This window comes from Harpia harpyja, chromosome 21 (genome assembly GCF_026419915.1).
Source record: "Harpia harpyja isolate bHarHar1 chromosome 21, bHarHar1 primary haplotype, whole genome shotgun sequence".
In the NCBI taxonomy this organism is placed as follows: Eukaryota; Metazoa; Chordata; class Aves; order Accipitriformes; family Accipitridae; genus Harpia; species Harpia harpyja.
In genome coordinates this window covers 1658350-1672269 of record NC_068960.1, presented here as the reverse complement: position 1 = coordinate 1672269, position 13920 = coordinate 1658350, and the positions used below count along the sequence as shown (strand labels likewise).

General features: G+C 58.1%; 1 protein-coding gene across 1 annotated transcript in view; it reads left to right on the top strand.

Annotated features, from left to right (window-relative positions):
* RAB26 (RAB26, member RAS oncogene family) overlaps positions 1-13920 on the top strand; it is a 34115-nt gene that overhangs the window by 14537 nt on the left and 5658 nt on the right. Inside the window, exons 3-5 of the mRNA XM_052773255.1 lie at positions 11437-11478; positions 12377-12443; positions 12841-12893. Of these exons, the coding sequence (XP_052629215.1) occupies positions 11437-11478; positions 12377-12443; positions 12841-12893 (162 nt within the window). The remainder of the gene's footprint in view (positions 1-11436; positions 11479-12376; positions 12444-12840; positions 12894-13920) is intronic.

Here is a 13920-nt window from a genome sequence, read left to right as displayed (position 1 = left end):
TTGCCATGGAGCATCTCTGTGGTGCCTTGCTGTGGTGCATCGCTGCAGCCCATCCCTGCAGTGTATTGCCGTGGAGCATCCCTGCAGCACATTGCCACGGTGCAGGCACAGCAGCCCTGCAGCAAACAGCAGTGGCAGAACTGGGGGAACCGGAGCCCTCAGAGGGGTGACCCCAGCTGTCTCTGCCTGAGACCAGAAGTTTGCATTGTGAGGAGGGGGAATAAAAGAAGGAGACCGTCCTCCCTCCCTGTGCCTGCTGTCACTGCAGTGGGTAAGTGGTGCTCATTGCTGCTGCCTCTCCTGAGGCTTTGCTGACCCAAAAGAGCTTCAGGGATGGAAACAACCAGAACGTGCCAGCACGACAGCGCTGGAACATGAGCTGCCGTGGGGGGTGAGCGCTCCCAGACCTGAGTGTTGTGCCTGCCTCTCCGCTGCAGTGGCTTTCCTGGGAAGGGACCAGCTCCTGCAGCATCGCCCTGCTCTGGGATGCAGAACATGCACAAAAATCAAAGAGCGGTGCCAGCCGTGGTCCTGTGGGCTGTGGTGCTGGCAGACCTCGGCGAGCAGCACCGAGAGCACCTAATTTAGTGATGAGGAGCTGAACTTGGAGAGCTGGGTCTTGCTGCGATGGCGGTGCACACTGTACCCCTTTGCATCGGGGTGAATCGCAGCTTGGCGAGGTGGCTCCCTGCAGGGCTGGGGCTCGGCAAGTGGGATTGCAGTTCAGCCTGAACTTTCTTAAATACATTAATGTGCTGCACTTATAAATGTGCATGAATTAATGTGAGAAGAGCTTGACAATGCCTAAAATAACTTTGTTCCCGAGCAAGCATTAACACATGGCAGATGTGTTTTTCCCTCCTGAATAATACACACGTGAGGTCAAATGGCTCCCGCAAGCTCGGCGCGCTGGCAGTCCTGCGGGGCCTGACATCGCCGGGGTGTTGCTGAGGGAGAGCAGCGGGGAGCTGTGCAGCTTCAGAGGGCGATTGATTCCCCGGGGGATAAGCTCTGCAGCTTGGTGCAGAGGTGGAAATCCTCTCCTGAGGACCCTGGCCGCTCCAGCTGGAGTTCTTGGTTGCAGTCGGGCTTTCCAAGGGATCTCTCTGGCGCAACAAAAGAAATCAAGGCAACTGCGTGTGGGTTTTGGTTCAGTTTTATTTGCAGAAAGGTTTGCAAGTGCCTGTGTCTTGCAGTAGCACCAGGCTGCTGGGGAGCACGGTCCGCCCTGCGTTCCCAGCCCTGAGCCCGGTGCTGCTTGCGCGGACATCCCAGTGCCTGCCGGTGGCCGGGCAGGACCGCAGCGGTGTTGCCACCCGTGGCGAAGCGGAGCCGCTCTGGTTAGCGAGGAGGAGGTGAAACCTCAGAAAATTCTCACCCAGAGTCTGGAAAGCAAAGCGCAGGGCCAAGGAGGGGTCTCGCCCTGCGAGGAGGGGGCCGGGGCTCATCACGCTTCAGCCCCCCCCCGCCGCTGCTGCCACCGCACCGCCCCGCGCGTGGGAGCTGCTGCCCCGTCGCAGAAATGGGCTGGGGTGTCGGTGAGCACCGAGGCCTGGTACGTGCCATTCCCAGAGTCTTAATGGGCTTGTGTGGACTTAGAAAATCTCATTATAGTTGTTCAGTTGCTTTCTTTTCCTTGAATCCTTTGAAGGATTCAGCTGGGCTCAGGTTTGCTGCTCAGTGAGAACATGGCTTTCGAGAGCTGTCTGCCATAGCTCCAGGTGAAGGATATGTGCGTTTGTGTGCGTATGTGATAAAAAGCTACAGATTCCTTTGTCAGGTCTTTAGGGATTTATTTTTTTAGGGATGAGAAGTGCTATTTAATAACGCTGTTTGCAATGCTGTCTGCAGAAGATGCTGTGTTACTGCCAGATGCTGCCGGCATGTTTGCTGCTGTATATTCAGACCTGATTTTTTTTTAATTGGATTGCAAAGTCTTCTCTGAAACTTTGGCCAAGTTTCCATCCCTTTAGGTGCCAGCCCTCTGATCCAAAGAAGCCTGGCTGCGCCTCTCGCTGCGGTTGCAGGTACAGCTGATTGCACGCACCGTGCTGCGCAGGAGAGTCTTGGTGGCCGGAGCCCTGGAGCCTTTCTCAGCGGCATCTTCCTCCAGGCAAAGTGACCCCGCTGCCTTCAGGAAAGCTATGTTTTATAGCTGCGATTGTACTGAGGGCAGATGAGGCTGCCCAGAAGGCTGATTTTGTAGCTCCAAAACCAAATTGTAGTATTCTTCAGATTGGGATAGGCCAAATGGAAAACGTTTGGACAAAGCATAACTCCAGGCAAAATTAATTTTTCCTAATTGCTTGCCATGCCTGAGGGCTGTTCGGGTGTGTGGGGGTGAGCTGGAGGAGAGACGGGCTTGCAGCCCCCCCAGGGCTCATCCTGCAGGGCTGGGGGTCCCCTCGCGGGGTGTTTCCCAATGGCTTTCTCTTCCACGAACCCTGCCGCTGCCTGGCTGCTCTGGGGCCAAACCAGTCAAACTCCTCTTGAGGTGGGACGCGTTTTGTGCTGGAAATGAGACGGCTGCTGCAGGGCTTAAACGTGGTTCCCCCGGGACCCCGCGCCCGGACACAACTGGGCTGAGTCAAAATCACGTCCTCCCGTGTCTGGGGTGACTCCCCCGCGGGGATCATCCTCTTCATCATCCTCGGAGGTGGCGGAGGATGGAGTGCGTGGGCTGGGGCGCACAGCCCGGGGCTGGCTGCCGTCACCGGGGCTTTGACAAGGCTGAAACAAAGGGTGCAAACCCGGGAGGCCGGTGAGCAGCGAGGCAGCGGCGCAGGGCATGGCTGTCACAGCGGGGCTCCCTGGCTCATCCCACGGCTCCTGCTGCTCCAACACCCCACGGGCGGCTGCGATGGGAGCGCTGGGCACAGCAGCACTTCTGACACAAGGACTGGCTTCTTTGGCATAAAAACTGATGCAAGGCTTTATTTCCCCCTTGGAGCAGAGTAAACAATTCACTGTATAACAGTAATTGATGACCCATTTTTCATTCTTGCGGCATTGACAGGCGCTGTGTTTGCTGTAAATGAGAAATGATATCGCAATAAATGCTCTGTAGAGATTCGTGTTCTGCTTTGCAGGCCGGTATGTCCTTGATGAAGAAAATGAAGATAAATATGTTGAGCACCACATTACTTACTCTCGGTATTGGCACAGATCTGCGTGAGCCATCTCTGCCCCCTTTGTTTCCAAGGCTGCCTGGTTTAGAAGTAAGCACGGAAATTTTTAAAAATATCTCTTCTATTATAAAGTAGAAAAAAAGAGATGGAAGGGGTGAGTAATGCAGCCCAGGGTGGTGGGGGAGCTGCCGCAGGCCATCCACAGGCGGGGAGGAAGGATGCAGCCATGGGCTCCATCCCATCCCGGGACCCAACCGCATGCTGGGAGCTGCAGGGGTGGCTGCAGCCTTCCTGCTGACTTGCTTTTTGGTGGCTCTGGTCTCTGGCGTGGCTGCAGCAGATCCTATCCTGCGGATTTTTAAGGGTGGAAAGCCCAGTTTCCCTCGCTGCCCGAGGGGCTAGGGCACAGGGTCCCTCCAATGTGGAGGGGACATCTGAAAGCCTCGCACGGCCATGTCTCCTGCCTGTTGGGATGAGCCTGAGCAGCCCCATCGGGCTTAAAAGCATCGATAGTTTGAGTCTCATCTGCCTGTGCCTCCTTCAAGGAACTATCCCCTCGATCATCCCCAGGACGCTGCCTTGCTGGTTAGATGGAGCAGCCAGGCTGGGGAGGGAAAGTGTCACCAACCTGGTGCTGCTCCACCAGTGCCGGGAGCCGGGTGGCTGCAGGACACGGCTGCCATGGGCAATGCTGAGAAGCAGAGCATGACTTTATTTTAAAATAATATGATCTTAACCAGATCCTCTTACCTCTAATCTGTCCCTAAGACAGGATTCTCTACTTCTTGCCAGAAAAAACCTTTTATGTGCAGACTGATGTGAATAGAAGATGATAAGACACTAATTGTTCAGTGTGTCTGCTCTAACAAGAGCCTTGACTCTTACACTCTGCAGGGCTGGCAGCCAGGGAGATGTTAATTGTGCTTTAATGTAGCGTACATGGCTCTTGACAAAGACTACTGCTGCAGACATCCCTGGGGCGTTTGCTGGGTGCTGCAGGGTGCGGGGAAGAGGCTGTGCTGCCCATAGAGGCGAGGGGCTCTGCAGGGCACGCAGAGGGTCCGTGCTCACTTGGAGACCACGGGTTGGGGTGATTTATGTAGGGCAGGGCTTGTGGCTTCTCCCATCTCACCTGCAGCGTGAGGGGCAAGTTGTGCCCTGGCCAGAACCCGGTGTGAAGGGGGAGATGGGACATGGAGGGGTGACACCTCGGAGGACGGGGATGGAGGGGATGCAGGGCCAGCTCCAGCAGCAGAGCAGATCAGAAGCGCCGTCTGCTGCGAGGTGCCGTGTTAACCTGCTTTTCATGGGGTCTGCTGTTGAACTGAGCAGCGAGCGCTGACACGTTATCGTTTCTGAAAGGATCTTGGCACCAGGGATCGGCGGCTGGCTCTGGAGCATCTCTGCTGCAGGCAGGAGTGTGTAAGTCCTGGGGAGAAAAAAAAAACCAAGGCAGAAGTTTCTATTTTTAGCTGCAGAGTGCAAATGCACAGAGCTGCGAGGAAATTAATCACCTGCCCTGGAAGATGAATGGTTGGGTTTTCTCTCTGAGCAGAAGGTTTATGGGATGGGGTGGAGGGAACCGTGGTGGGTTGTGCTGGCTGCCTGGGTCTCCCCTAGGACGTGTGCCGGGGCTGCTCGGGCACATCGCCGGCGGTGACACAGCTGCTCTACAGCTGAGAAGGAGGAAGATCATTGAAGATGTTTCCCAGTGCCTGGGCCATCCTCCAGCGGGACTCAGCATGGCTAGAGCAGGACCACGTCCAGCCACACCATGGCACAGCCCTGCATCCAGCCTGTGTCCCTGCCCCGCTCTCCCTGTCCCCAGTGCAGCATCGGGCTGTTCCCTCCCCTCTCTTGCAGGGAATGGGCTTCTGAAATCGTTTTTTCTTAAGCTGGGGGTGGTGGGATGGCTGGCTGTGTTCTCCGTCGAGGTGCCGCGTAGCCGGGCTGTGCCGGACACGCCGGCTGCGTGGCCGGGAGGACCGCCTGTGCTGCCCTGTGGACCGGTGATGGGCAGAGCAGCCCCACCGTAATGTGCTTTGAAAGCTTGTGCGAAGTCAAGATAAGAGCTCAGCACTGCTCTTACTGCTCTGGTGTCTGTTCACGGTTGCTGAAACTTAAATATTTGTTCCCAGTTACTGTTTGTCTCGCTGAACAGATCTTGATTTCGGAAGCGCAGATCCTTGTGCAATATCAGCCTCCTGCTCTCTTCCCTTTTGTTACCCCCAGCAGAAATAACTGGAGGTTTTAAAACCAGCTGCTGCCAGGGCAGTTTCTCCAATAAAAGCTCTGGGCAGCTTTTTCCTTGAGGTCGGGTCCGCTGCGATGGCCTCAGGCACAGCCGTGCTTGGGGCTCTCGTGCCGGGCTGCTGGGCACAGCCGTTCTCCCGGCTGCTGAACCCCACGGTGGGGTGGGCAGAGCCGAAACCTGCCGGGTGCTCACCCCGGGGGCCCTGGGCTCACACCGAGCTGCTGTCGCGCTCCTTGTGCCATGCCAGGGTTGCGCACAGGCTGTAAATAATGCAGAGCTGGAGAGTCGGAAAAGCTCCAGCTCCTCACCCGGAGCCAGCTTGGATGGTCCGTGCCCTGAGCCAGACCTTGCTGCCGTGTCCCAGCCTGCCGGCAGCCCGTGTTGGCCAACACGTCGGTGCTGATGCAGGGAGCCGCTTCGGCTGCCTCCGACATCTCTGAAACGACGTGCGATGCAAAGCCTGTGCCGAGACCGGGGCCCGCAGCAGCTCGGAGCAAAAGCACCAAAGGCGGGGAGCGGAGGGGACCTTCTTCCTCCTCCTACTCCTCTAGAGTAGCTCATATTTTCTAATTTATGTCTGCGTTAGGAAAGCGAGTGCTGGATCCCAACAAAGCAACTCTCCCAGGCTGCAAGCAAACAGCAATTTGGGTTGTTTTTTGTTTTGTTTTTTTTTTTCATTTTCTCAAATGAAAATGAAATTTTTTATTTTCAGTCTCAAAAAATCACCCAATTTCACTGCTTTAATTTTGAGGGACCAAGTTTTTAGAGAACCGCTTGTACTGAGGGAGCAAAGGGGGGGCTGCTCTTCAAGCCCTGACCCTGGCAAAGGGCCGGGCTGTCCCTGAGCCAGGATGCTGTGGCTGGAGAAGATGCTGAGCCGCCAGGACCAGCTCGCTGGCAGCAGCATGCGCGTGTGTGGGAAAACTTCAGGGTTTTAATGAGCAAATTTAATGCAGTGTCCTGCTGTTTTGGGCAGATTTCCATATTGATCCTTAATCTATTTTTGCAGCCGCTTTTGGAAGTGGTGTTTATTGGTTTGTCTGCTATAGCCCCATCACAACCGAATCCCAGCTCTGCCCGGCACAGGAGCATTTGTGCTCACGGAGGCGGGGGCTCCCCAGGCTTTGCCAAGTGGGAATTTGGATCTGGGTCCTGCCTTGGCATGGGGCTGGGGTCCCCCAGCATCCCTCCAGCCAGCTCACCCTTGCTGTGCTGCTGTTTTCCTCCTGGCTTCCTAAAATAAAGGATGCCCCAACCTATCACCCGCTCCCAGTGTGCTCCCAAGCAGCAATGGGGACCTGGCAACCCACCCGGCCCCAGCCGGCGTGACGCCGCAGCCCTAATGAAGTTTGCTGGGTGGCTGCGGTGTCAGTCCCACAGCCTGTAGCAGAGCCATTACTGCCGCTAATTAACTCAGCCAGTGCCCCAGCCGCCTTCGGTTGGGTTTGATGTATATTCGCTAATGCAATTTTTTCCCCTTTCTGCAAGAACTCACCCCCAGTCGGCTGCGGAGACTGCCTCCAAAGCACACTAATGACATCTGGGGTTTTTTTTCTTTTCCATCGTAAAAGTGGAGGTGGGGATAGCCGGGGGCCAGACCCCCGCCAGCTCCGGGGATGAGCCCACCGCAGCAGAGGTGCTGGTGCAGCCGCAGCCCCTGGCAGCGGCGACGGGGACAGGTGCCCTCGGTCCCTGCCGGGACCCTGCAGCCCCCAGGTTTCTGTCCTTCCCCCTCTCCAGGTGACGACCCCGATGGTTTGGGGAGGAGCGGGGCTGCAGGCTGGGCACACCGGGGTCCCTCAGCCGGTCCCCAAACACTGCCTGTCCCCTCTCCCTCCCTTGCAGCCACGCATGCTGGGCTGCAGCCACGCCTGGCACGTGCCGTGCTGCGCAGTGCCTATCCGTGCAGGGGGATGCTCTGGCGGGTGGGTGGGTGCTGGTGGGTGCTCCTGGGCAGCATCGCTGGATCCAGCACCCATCAGAGGGTCCGGGGAGCCAGGGTGAGGGGTTCCCCTGGTTGGAGCCTGAATGGTGTCAGCGAGCAGCTTTCCGTTTGTCAGATTAATTGTGAAGCGAGTTAATCCATGTATCGGATTTAATTTCTAAGGCTTTAATTAATGAGTTAATGTGTGGAAAAGCTGGGGAGAGGCCGGGCTGTCGTGCGATCGCTGACCCTGGGTTACGCTGCAGCCTTCGCCGGCGTGGGCTCAGGTGCGGGCGGATGGGCTGGGATGTGCCGGTCGCTCCCGGTGTGGTTCACCGGCACCGTGGGGACCCTGTGGACGAGGGGAACGGCATTACCTAAACTGCGGCCGCTCACCAGCTGACCTGAGAGCAGTGCAGGGCAGCAGCCCAGCGGCGGGGGCACCTCGATTTGGGTGGGAGCATTGTCCGTCGCAGGGTGCGTATTTCAGGGAACAGCGCGGTTTTGCTCCGCCACAGGCGCCTTCTCCTCCCTCCTTTCTGCCTCCGAACGGCCGCTCTTGTGCTGTCGCTGGGGCGGGATCGCGCTGGCGCTGCAGCCAGCGGGGCCTTTGGTGTGCTGATAACGCTGCTCTTAATTGAGGACCATCTGCACTTGGTAATTTAATTTTTCCTGCATCTGCAAGGTTCCAACTTTATTTATCTGACATCCTGAGGATTATTTAACTTACGGGCATCATGTTCCTCCAACAAAGGCACTCCAGGCATTCCACTGCAGCCCCTGCTAGAAGATATTTTAATAACATTGTCAACGCCCCAGGAAAAAGGACACATAAAAACTGAAATTGCAAAGGGCAATGACAGAGCTGAGTTGTGGGGATGGCTTTCCTGGCTGCTTTTGCGTAACGGGTGGCCTGCTGTGAGTATTACCTCTATTATATTAAACTGTGCAACATTAAGAACGAACGCCGAACAACACAACCCCTCTCATTGCGATCAGGCCTGGCAGCATATTTCACATTTCAGTGCATTGACACACGTCCTCTTTTGCCTTTGGATGTGTATTAGTCGTTAAACCCCCCAGCTGTGCCTTTGAAGGGCTGTGAGTATGGAATTGAACTGCAGCTCCTTAAAAAAATAATAATAATTGGAAGCTGGAAAGTCTATTAGCTGTGGTATGGGGGAAGACTTGGGCATCTGGTTCACGTGGCACCGACGGGAGTTGTTGTGTGCTGCTGGTGGCAGCCCCTGCCTTTTCCCACCCTGCTCCTCCCACCTTCTGCTCGGCTTCTTCACCCGCATTTTGCAGCTGCCCTGAGCTCGGGGGCAGGCAGGGATGCAGGCAGGGATGCAGGCAGAAGCCACTGCTCTGGACAGCTCTGACTGTGTCTCCTGCCTGCAGGAGCATCTCTGCAAATACTCGCCCTGAAACACCGCTCTGTTCCACAACGAAACCCCAGGGAATCCGTTTTTTTTCCCCAGCCTGGTCCAACAGCACCTGGGTCCGTGTGCAGACTTTAATTAGGTTTAAGCATTTCCTCCCCTAAAATGTAGGTCAGTCGTAATTAGTGTGATTCCTGCTGCTGCCAGCTTGGCTTTTAATTAAGCTCCTGAAGTGGAGGTCGATGCACAAGGAGCTTTAGTTTTTTCGGCTGCTCACCAGATGTTTGTGGTCTCTTTGGCTCGGCTGGTCCATGCTCGGGACTGGGGCCACGTTCTCCCTCCCTCCCTCCCACTCACGGTGGCTGGTCACCCGTGGAGCATGGCCTCGCTGGGGACATGGCCACGTCCCCAAGCACAGCTGCCCCTCGGCACACGCTCTCCTCCAAGCTGGAGGTGCCGGCGCGGACGTGGGGCTGCGCGGCGAAGGGCACTTGTTTGGTGTGGTTTTTAACGTGAAGCTCCCGGCGTCATCGTCCCTTGTCATCATCCATCACACCAAGCATCCTCATCCCCCGTGAGGGCTGTTGGCGCTTGTGCCGAGATCCGGAGCAGCTGGGTGCTCCGGGGCTAATGGGGAAACGCAGAGTGTTTTCCTTCCCCTGCAGCTCCTGGCACGGCATCCCTGGTGCGGTCCCCGGCCAGGGGGGACCAGGGGCCAGCTGGTTGCCACCGCCTGGGGACGGCTTTGGACGAGCATTGCACCGGTGCAGAGCCCAGAGCTCCCAGCCCCTGCACCTTGCGGGATGTGCCGGTGCCTCCGGTGCAGCACCGAGACCTGCAGGTAGGACCCGGGGTTTTGGAGGGCAAGCTGAGCTCAGAAAGCGGATCTTCTGCAGAAAGTAAATCTGCCCCATCTCACCCGCAAAACGCGTGCCTGGCAGTGTGGTTCTCCGTCCGCTGGGATGGCAGTGAAGGTGCAGCTCCTCCGCTCGGATTTTCTCAGCGCCGTTCGCCGTGGTGCGTGTTTCCACCCCCGGGACGGCTTGTGGCCGTGCTCGCCCAGGAGCCGTCGTGCAGAGGCACCGGGAGCAGCAGGGGGGACCCTCGGTTTTAAGCACTTCAAGCCTTCAGCAGCCCCGGCTTCGTGTCCTGGGGAAAGCCTTGGCTCCGTGTACGGGGCACGGCGAGCTGGTCCCGAGCCCCCGGCCGGCTCCCCAAGCACCTTTCGGCTCCCCCACCCCGCAGCCTGGCTGCCTATTTTTACCGCTCCTGGGCTGTGAATCACTTCACTCTCTCGTCTCGGTCGCTGCCTTTGAAGGTATTTATAAACCGCGATCATCTCCCCTGCGCCTGCTTTAGCAGACTGTGTAAATTTAGCGCTCTGGCTCACTCCTGCCCTCTCCTCCTTGCCCGTATCCTTGCTATTCGGCAAGCATAGATGTGCAGAAGCCGAGATGCTCCCTCTGCCCTAATTAAAAATATCAAAACAGAAATTAAGAGCCTCGCAGGCACTGTCCTGGCAGGGTGATGCTGGGCGCTGGCATCCCAAGGTGCCTGGTACTTGGTGCTGAGCGGCGTGGGATGCGCAGGGATGGCTCTCGGCACATGTATGCTGTCGTTTGCCTGGGAGGGTTTTGGTGGCACCGGAGGTGGTGGCGTGTCCAGTGCCGGCGGGGTGAGCCGGTGCAGAGCCCGTGCTCCTGCTGGTCGGTGCTGGGGAAGGTGGGGAGCGGGGCCGAGCTGGCAGAGCCCAGCCAGGGTCAAGGCAGCCCTGGCCATCCCATGGCCGCGTGCCTGGGGAGGGGAGAGCACCCCATGCCTGCTCCGGAGCAAATGGGATTTAAATCGGTCATCACCAGAGCAGCGAACGGCTGCCCTGTCCCGCCAGTGCACTGTTCCCGGGCTGTGTTTTCATCACATCCTACTGATTAGCGTGCTAATTTCTGTGGATTTAGCAGGCAAATTAATCTCTTCTCTGCTTCTTCCCCTGGGACCGCTGGATCTTTAGGACTGTGTTTGGAGAGCCTGGTGCAGTTCTCCGGGATGCGGTCAGCATCCGTCCGCTGTCCTCACTGGCCGGCACAGCTGCCCAGAGGGGCACCGATGGGCTCTCTCCGCGCCCGGCACTGCTCCTGGCTCTGCCGGGCTATGCTGCAGGCAGTCACAAAAAGTTTCCTGTTGGCTTTGGGGAAAATCCTGCAGGGCAGTGTGGAGGGGCACTGTCCCCTCTCCTCCTCCTTCCCACCTTTCCTGCTAAAAAGAAGCAAAACAGGAAAAAAACCCCAAAACTGAGACAGAAACCGGTGCTCACTGGGAGAAAAATGAGTACAAACCACAGGAAGAGGAGTTATTTTTAAGTTGCTGCCTGAATATGGAGTAGTCGGCTGTGTCTTTTGAAGGCTATTAAGATGGGATGCTGGTGCTCATTAATTTATTGCCAGAGGTCTTCTAGCCTGAGCCGCACACTGCACTAAATCAGCCTCGCAGACGCGAGGATTTAAGTATCCAAATAGATGTAGCTTGCAGCAGACGCAGGGAATGATCTTCTGGCTGGGCCACGGTGCAAATGGCTCCAACGGGCGCTGGGACCAATGTGTGCAGGTTTAAAAAGTGGGGAGAGGAGATCAGCCTGAGGGTTCGGGGGGAAACGTCGCCTGGGATGGGGGTCTGGGGTGCGCGTGTCTCCCCAGGGTCCTCGACGTCCTGCAGCTGCGCTTGCCCCTCACCACCCTTTCTCTTCTCTTTCAGAATAAGGTGCTGACGGTGGATGGGGTGAAGGTGAAGCTGCAGGTATGTCCCTGTGGCCCTGGTAGCAGCCCCCTCGTCCCCCCGCCCTGGGTGTTTGGGGCTGGGCAAAGCCCCTCGGCAGAGGAGCACCCCAGAAGCGGGTCCCCCATCTCCATCTCCATCTCCATCCTTTGCTGTCACGTCTCCTGCTCCGGGGCAGCCTTACGAGTCCTTTCGGCTGCTCTATCCCCTGGGCGGGAGCCTGCTTGAGCCTGGGGGCTGTTCTGGCTGTGGTCACCCCCAGCCCAGCCCACCTGCCTCCTTGCCGCTCGGTGACCGCGGCCAGAGCCGGTGAGACCGGAGCAGTGCCTGTGGGGTTTGCCCGGTGTTTCCAGGCAGCTCCTGCTTTGGAAGACTGGAGTATGGTGAGAGGGACCGAGATCCTCCAAAGGGATCCGTGTCCCCTGGCTCAGCCTGCATCCAGCCCGTGGGACATGCAGGAGATTTTGTGTCCCCCCGCAGCCAGAGCCGCTCCGGCCCCCCGAGACCCGACTGTTTCTCTGACCCCTGTGCCAGGAGCTCAATAACGACATTAGCACTGATCTTCCCCCGACAGCAGTGTGGCACTCTGCAAATGTATTGCTGCATTAAAAACTGATAAATTAAATTAGCGGGTCCCCACGCATCCATCTGCTGGATGGATTTTCCGATTAAGGGACATGTCGGGAGCCCTTTGCCACACACCGTCATCTCCGTGTGCTGAGGAGCGGGGAGGTGCTGCTTCAATATTTATCGCACTTACTATTTTTCCTATTACCGTCCCTACAAGCAAAAGGCTGAAGAAGCTCCCTGGGGTTGCACCGTGCCGTTTGGTTTGGGGTTGGTTTTGGTGCCAGGCGGGTCCCTCAGCCCACGCGGCGGCAGGTCGTGGCTGACCCCTCTGCTCCCATCTGCCTTCCAGATCTGGGATACGGCCGGACAGGAGCGCTTCCGCAGCGTCACCCACGCCTACTACCGGGATGCCCACGGTAAGCACGGCCACCTCCGCTTCCCCCGCGGGGACCCCCCCTCCCTCCGGCTCTTCGGGGCCCCGAGCCGTGACTCCAGGCCAGATGAGTCGGGAATCACCGGAGCGGTTCCCCTGTAAGAAGCAACCGCCAAGCGATGGAGGAGCCTCTGCATGTCGAGGTGCAAACACCAGGAGTCCAAGGCATCACCTGGGGTGGATTTAAGCATGTTGCTTTCTATTTTACAGCAGGGACCTCAGTGGTGCTTTAATGCCGCGTCCCCAGGAGTGACCCGCAGCGGGGGGTGCGCTGCCTTGGGGAACGGTGCAGAGCAAGCTCTGAGCCGTGGGCTCTGCTTGGCTGTGCTCCTGCCCGGCACCACGGCACGGGCACTAACGCACCGTCCCTCTCTCCGCAGCACTGCTCCTACTCTACGACGTCACCAACAAAGCATCGTTCGACAACATCCAGGTACGGCAGCACCCCCGGGCCCCTCCTGCCCGTCCCTCGTGTGCGATGGGCTGGGTCGCGGTCGCGGGTTGGCACCGGGGAGGGGATACGTGCTGCAGGAGATGTGTGTCGGAGATGTGAACCGCGATCATTTCCAGAAGGGCTGTGGTTAATGCTGAGCGCCTGTCTGACGGCAGGTCTGCCTACAAGGACACCAGAGGACAGGCAGAGAAGGTTTTCCTTTTCATAGCAAATAAAAGGGGTGATGGATTCACTTCACCGGCAAATTAATGCTGTGTGTAATTACAGCACCAGCTGGAGAACTTGCTCCGGTAGATGAGCACGGGCAGCTTTACCGAGCGAGGTGCTCCCTTGTTCTTCTCCTCACCTTCGGGTCGGGCTTGGGCACCGCATTGCCCCCACCCGCCTTAGTGCCAAACCCAGGCAGGGGAGAGGGTCGCATCCTGCCGCACGCTCCTCACCCCCAGCAGACCTGCCCTTCCTGACGGCTTTTGCGGGGGTCCCTTGCGCTGCCCGAGTCTGCCCCCTCCCCGCAGACCCAGCCCCCCCCCGGTGCGGGTGCTTCAGGGGTGCTGGGGAGCAGTGTCGGAGCAGAGGGCTCCGTTAAATCTGGCAGAGGGGGGGGAGAGCAAATGCTGACCGTGGGCACATCGCTGGCCCTGGCGTCCCCTCCCCTTGCCCTGCCGGACCCGTGCGGCTGCTGGGGGCCACCTACGCCAGCACCGGCAGAGCGTGCCATGAGCCCGGGGAGCAATTAGCCCTGAAGGAATAGGATGTAATTGCTCATGTCCTGGACACGGAGTACACTGCGTGCGTCTGCGGCGAGCAGGCTGCGTGCCTGCAAAAACACCCTGTTCGATAGCGCAGGAGGTGCCGTGCGGCATTAACACCCCGGGGCTGCGTGTGGGGAGCCGTGATCCACCACACCAGCTCCCAGGGGGTCCTGCACCACCCCGAACCCCCTGACCGCCTGGTCCCAAGTGCCTGGAGCTATCCCTGCTCCGGAGCATCCTTCTGTTGGCAGCCC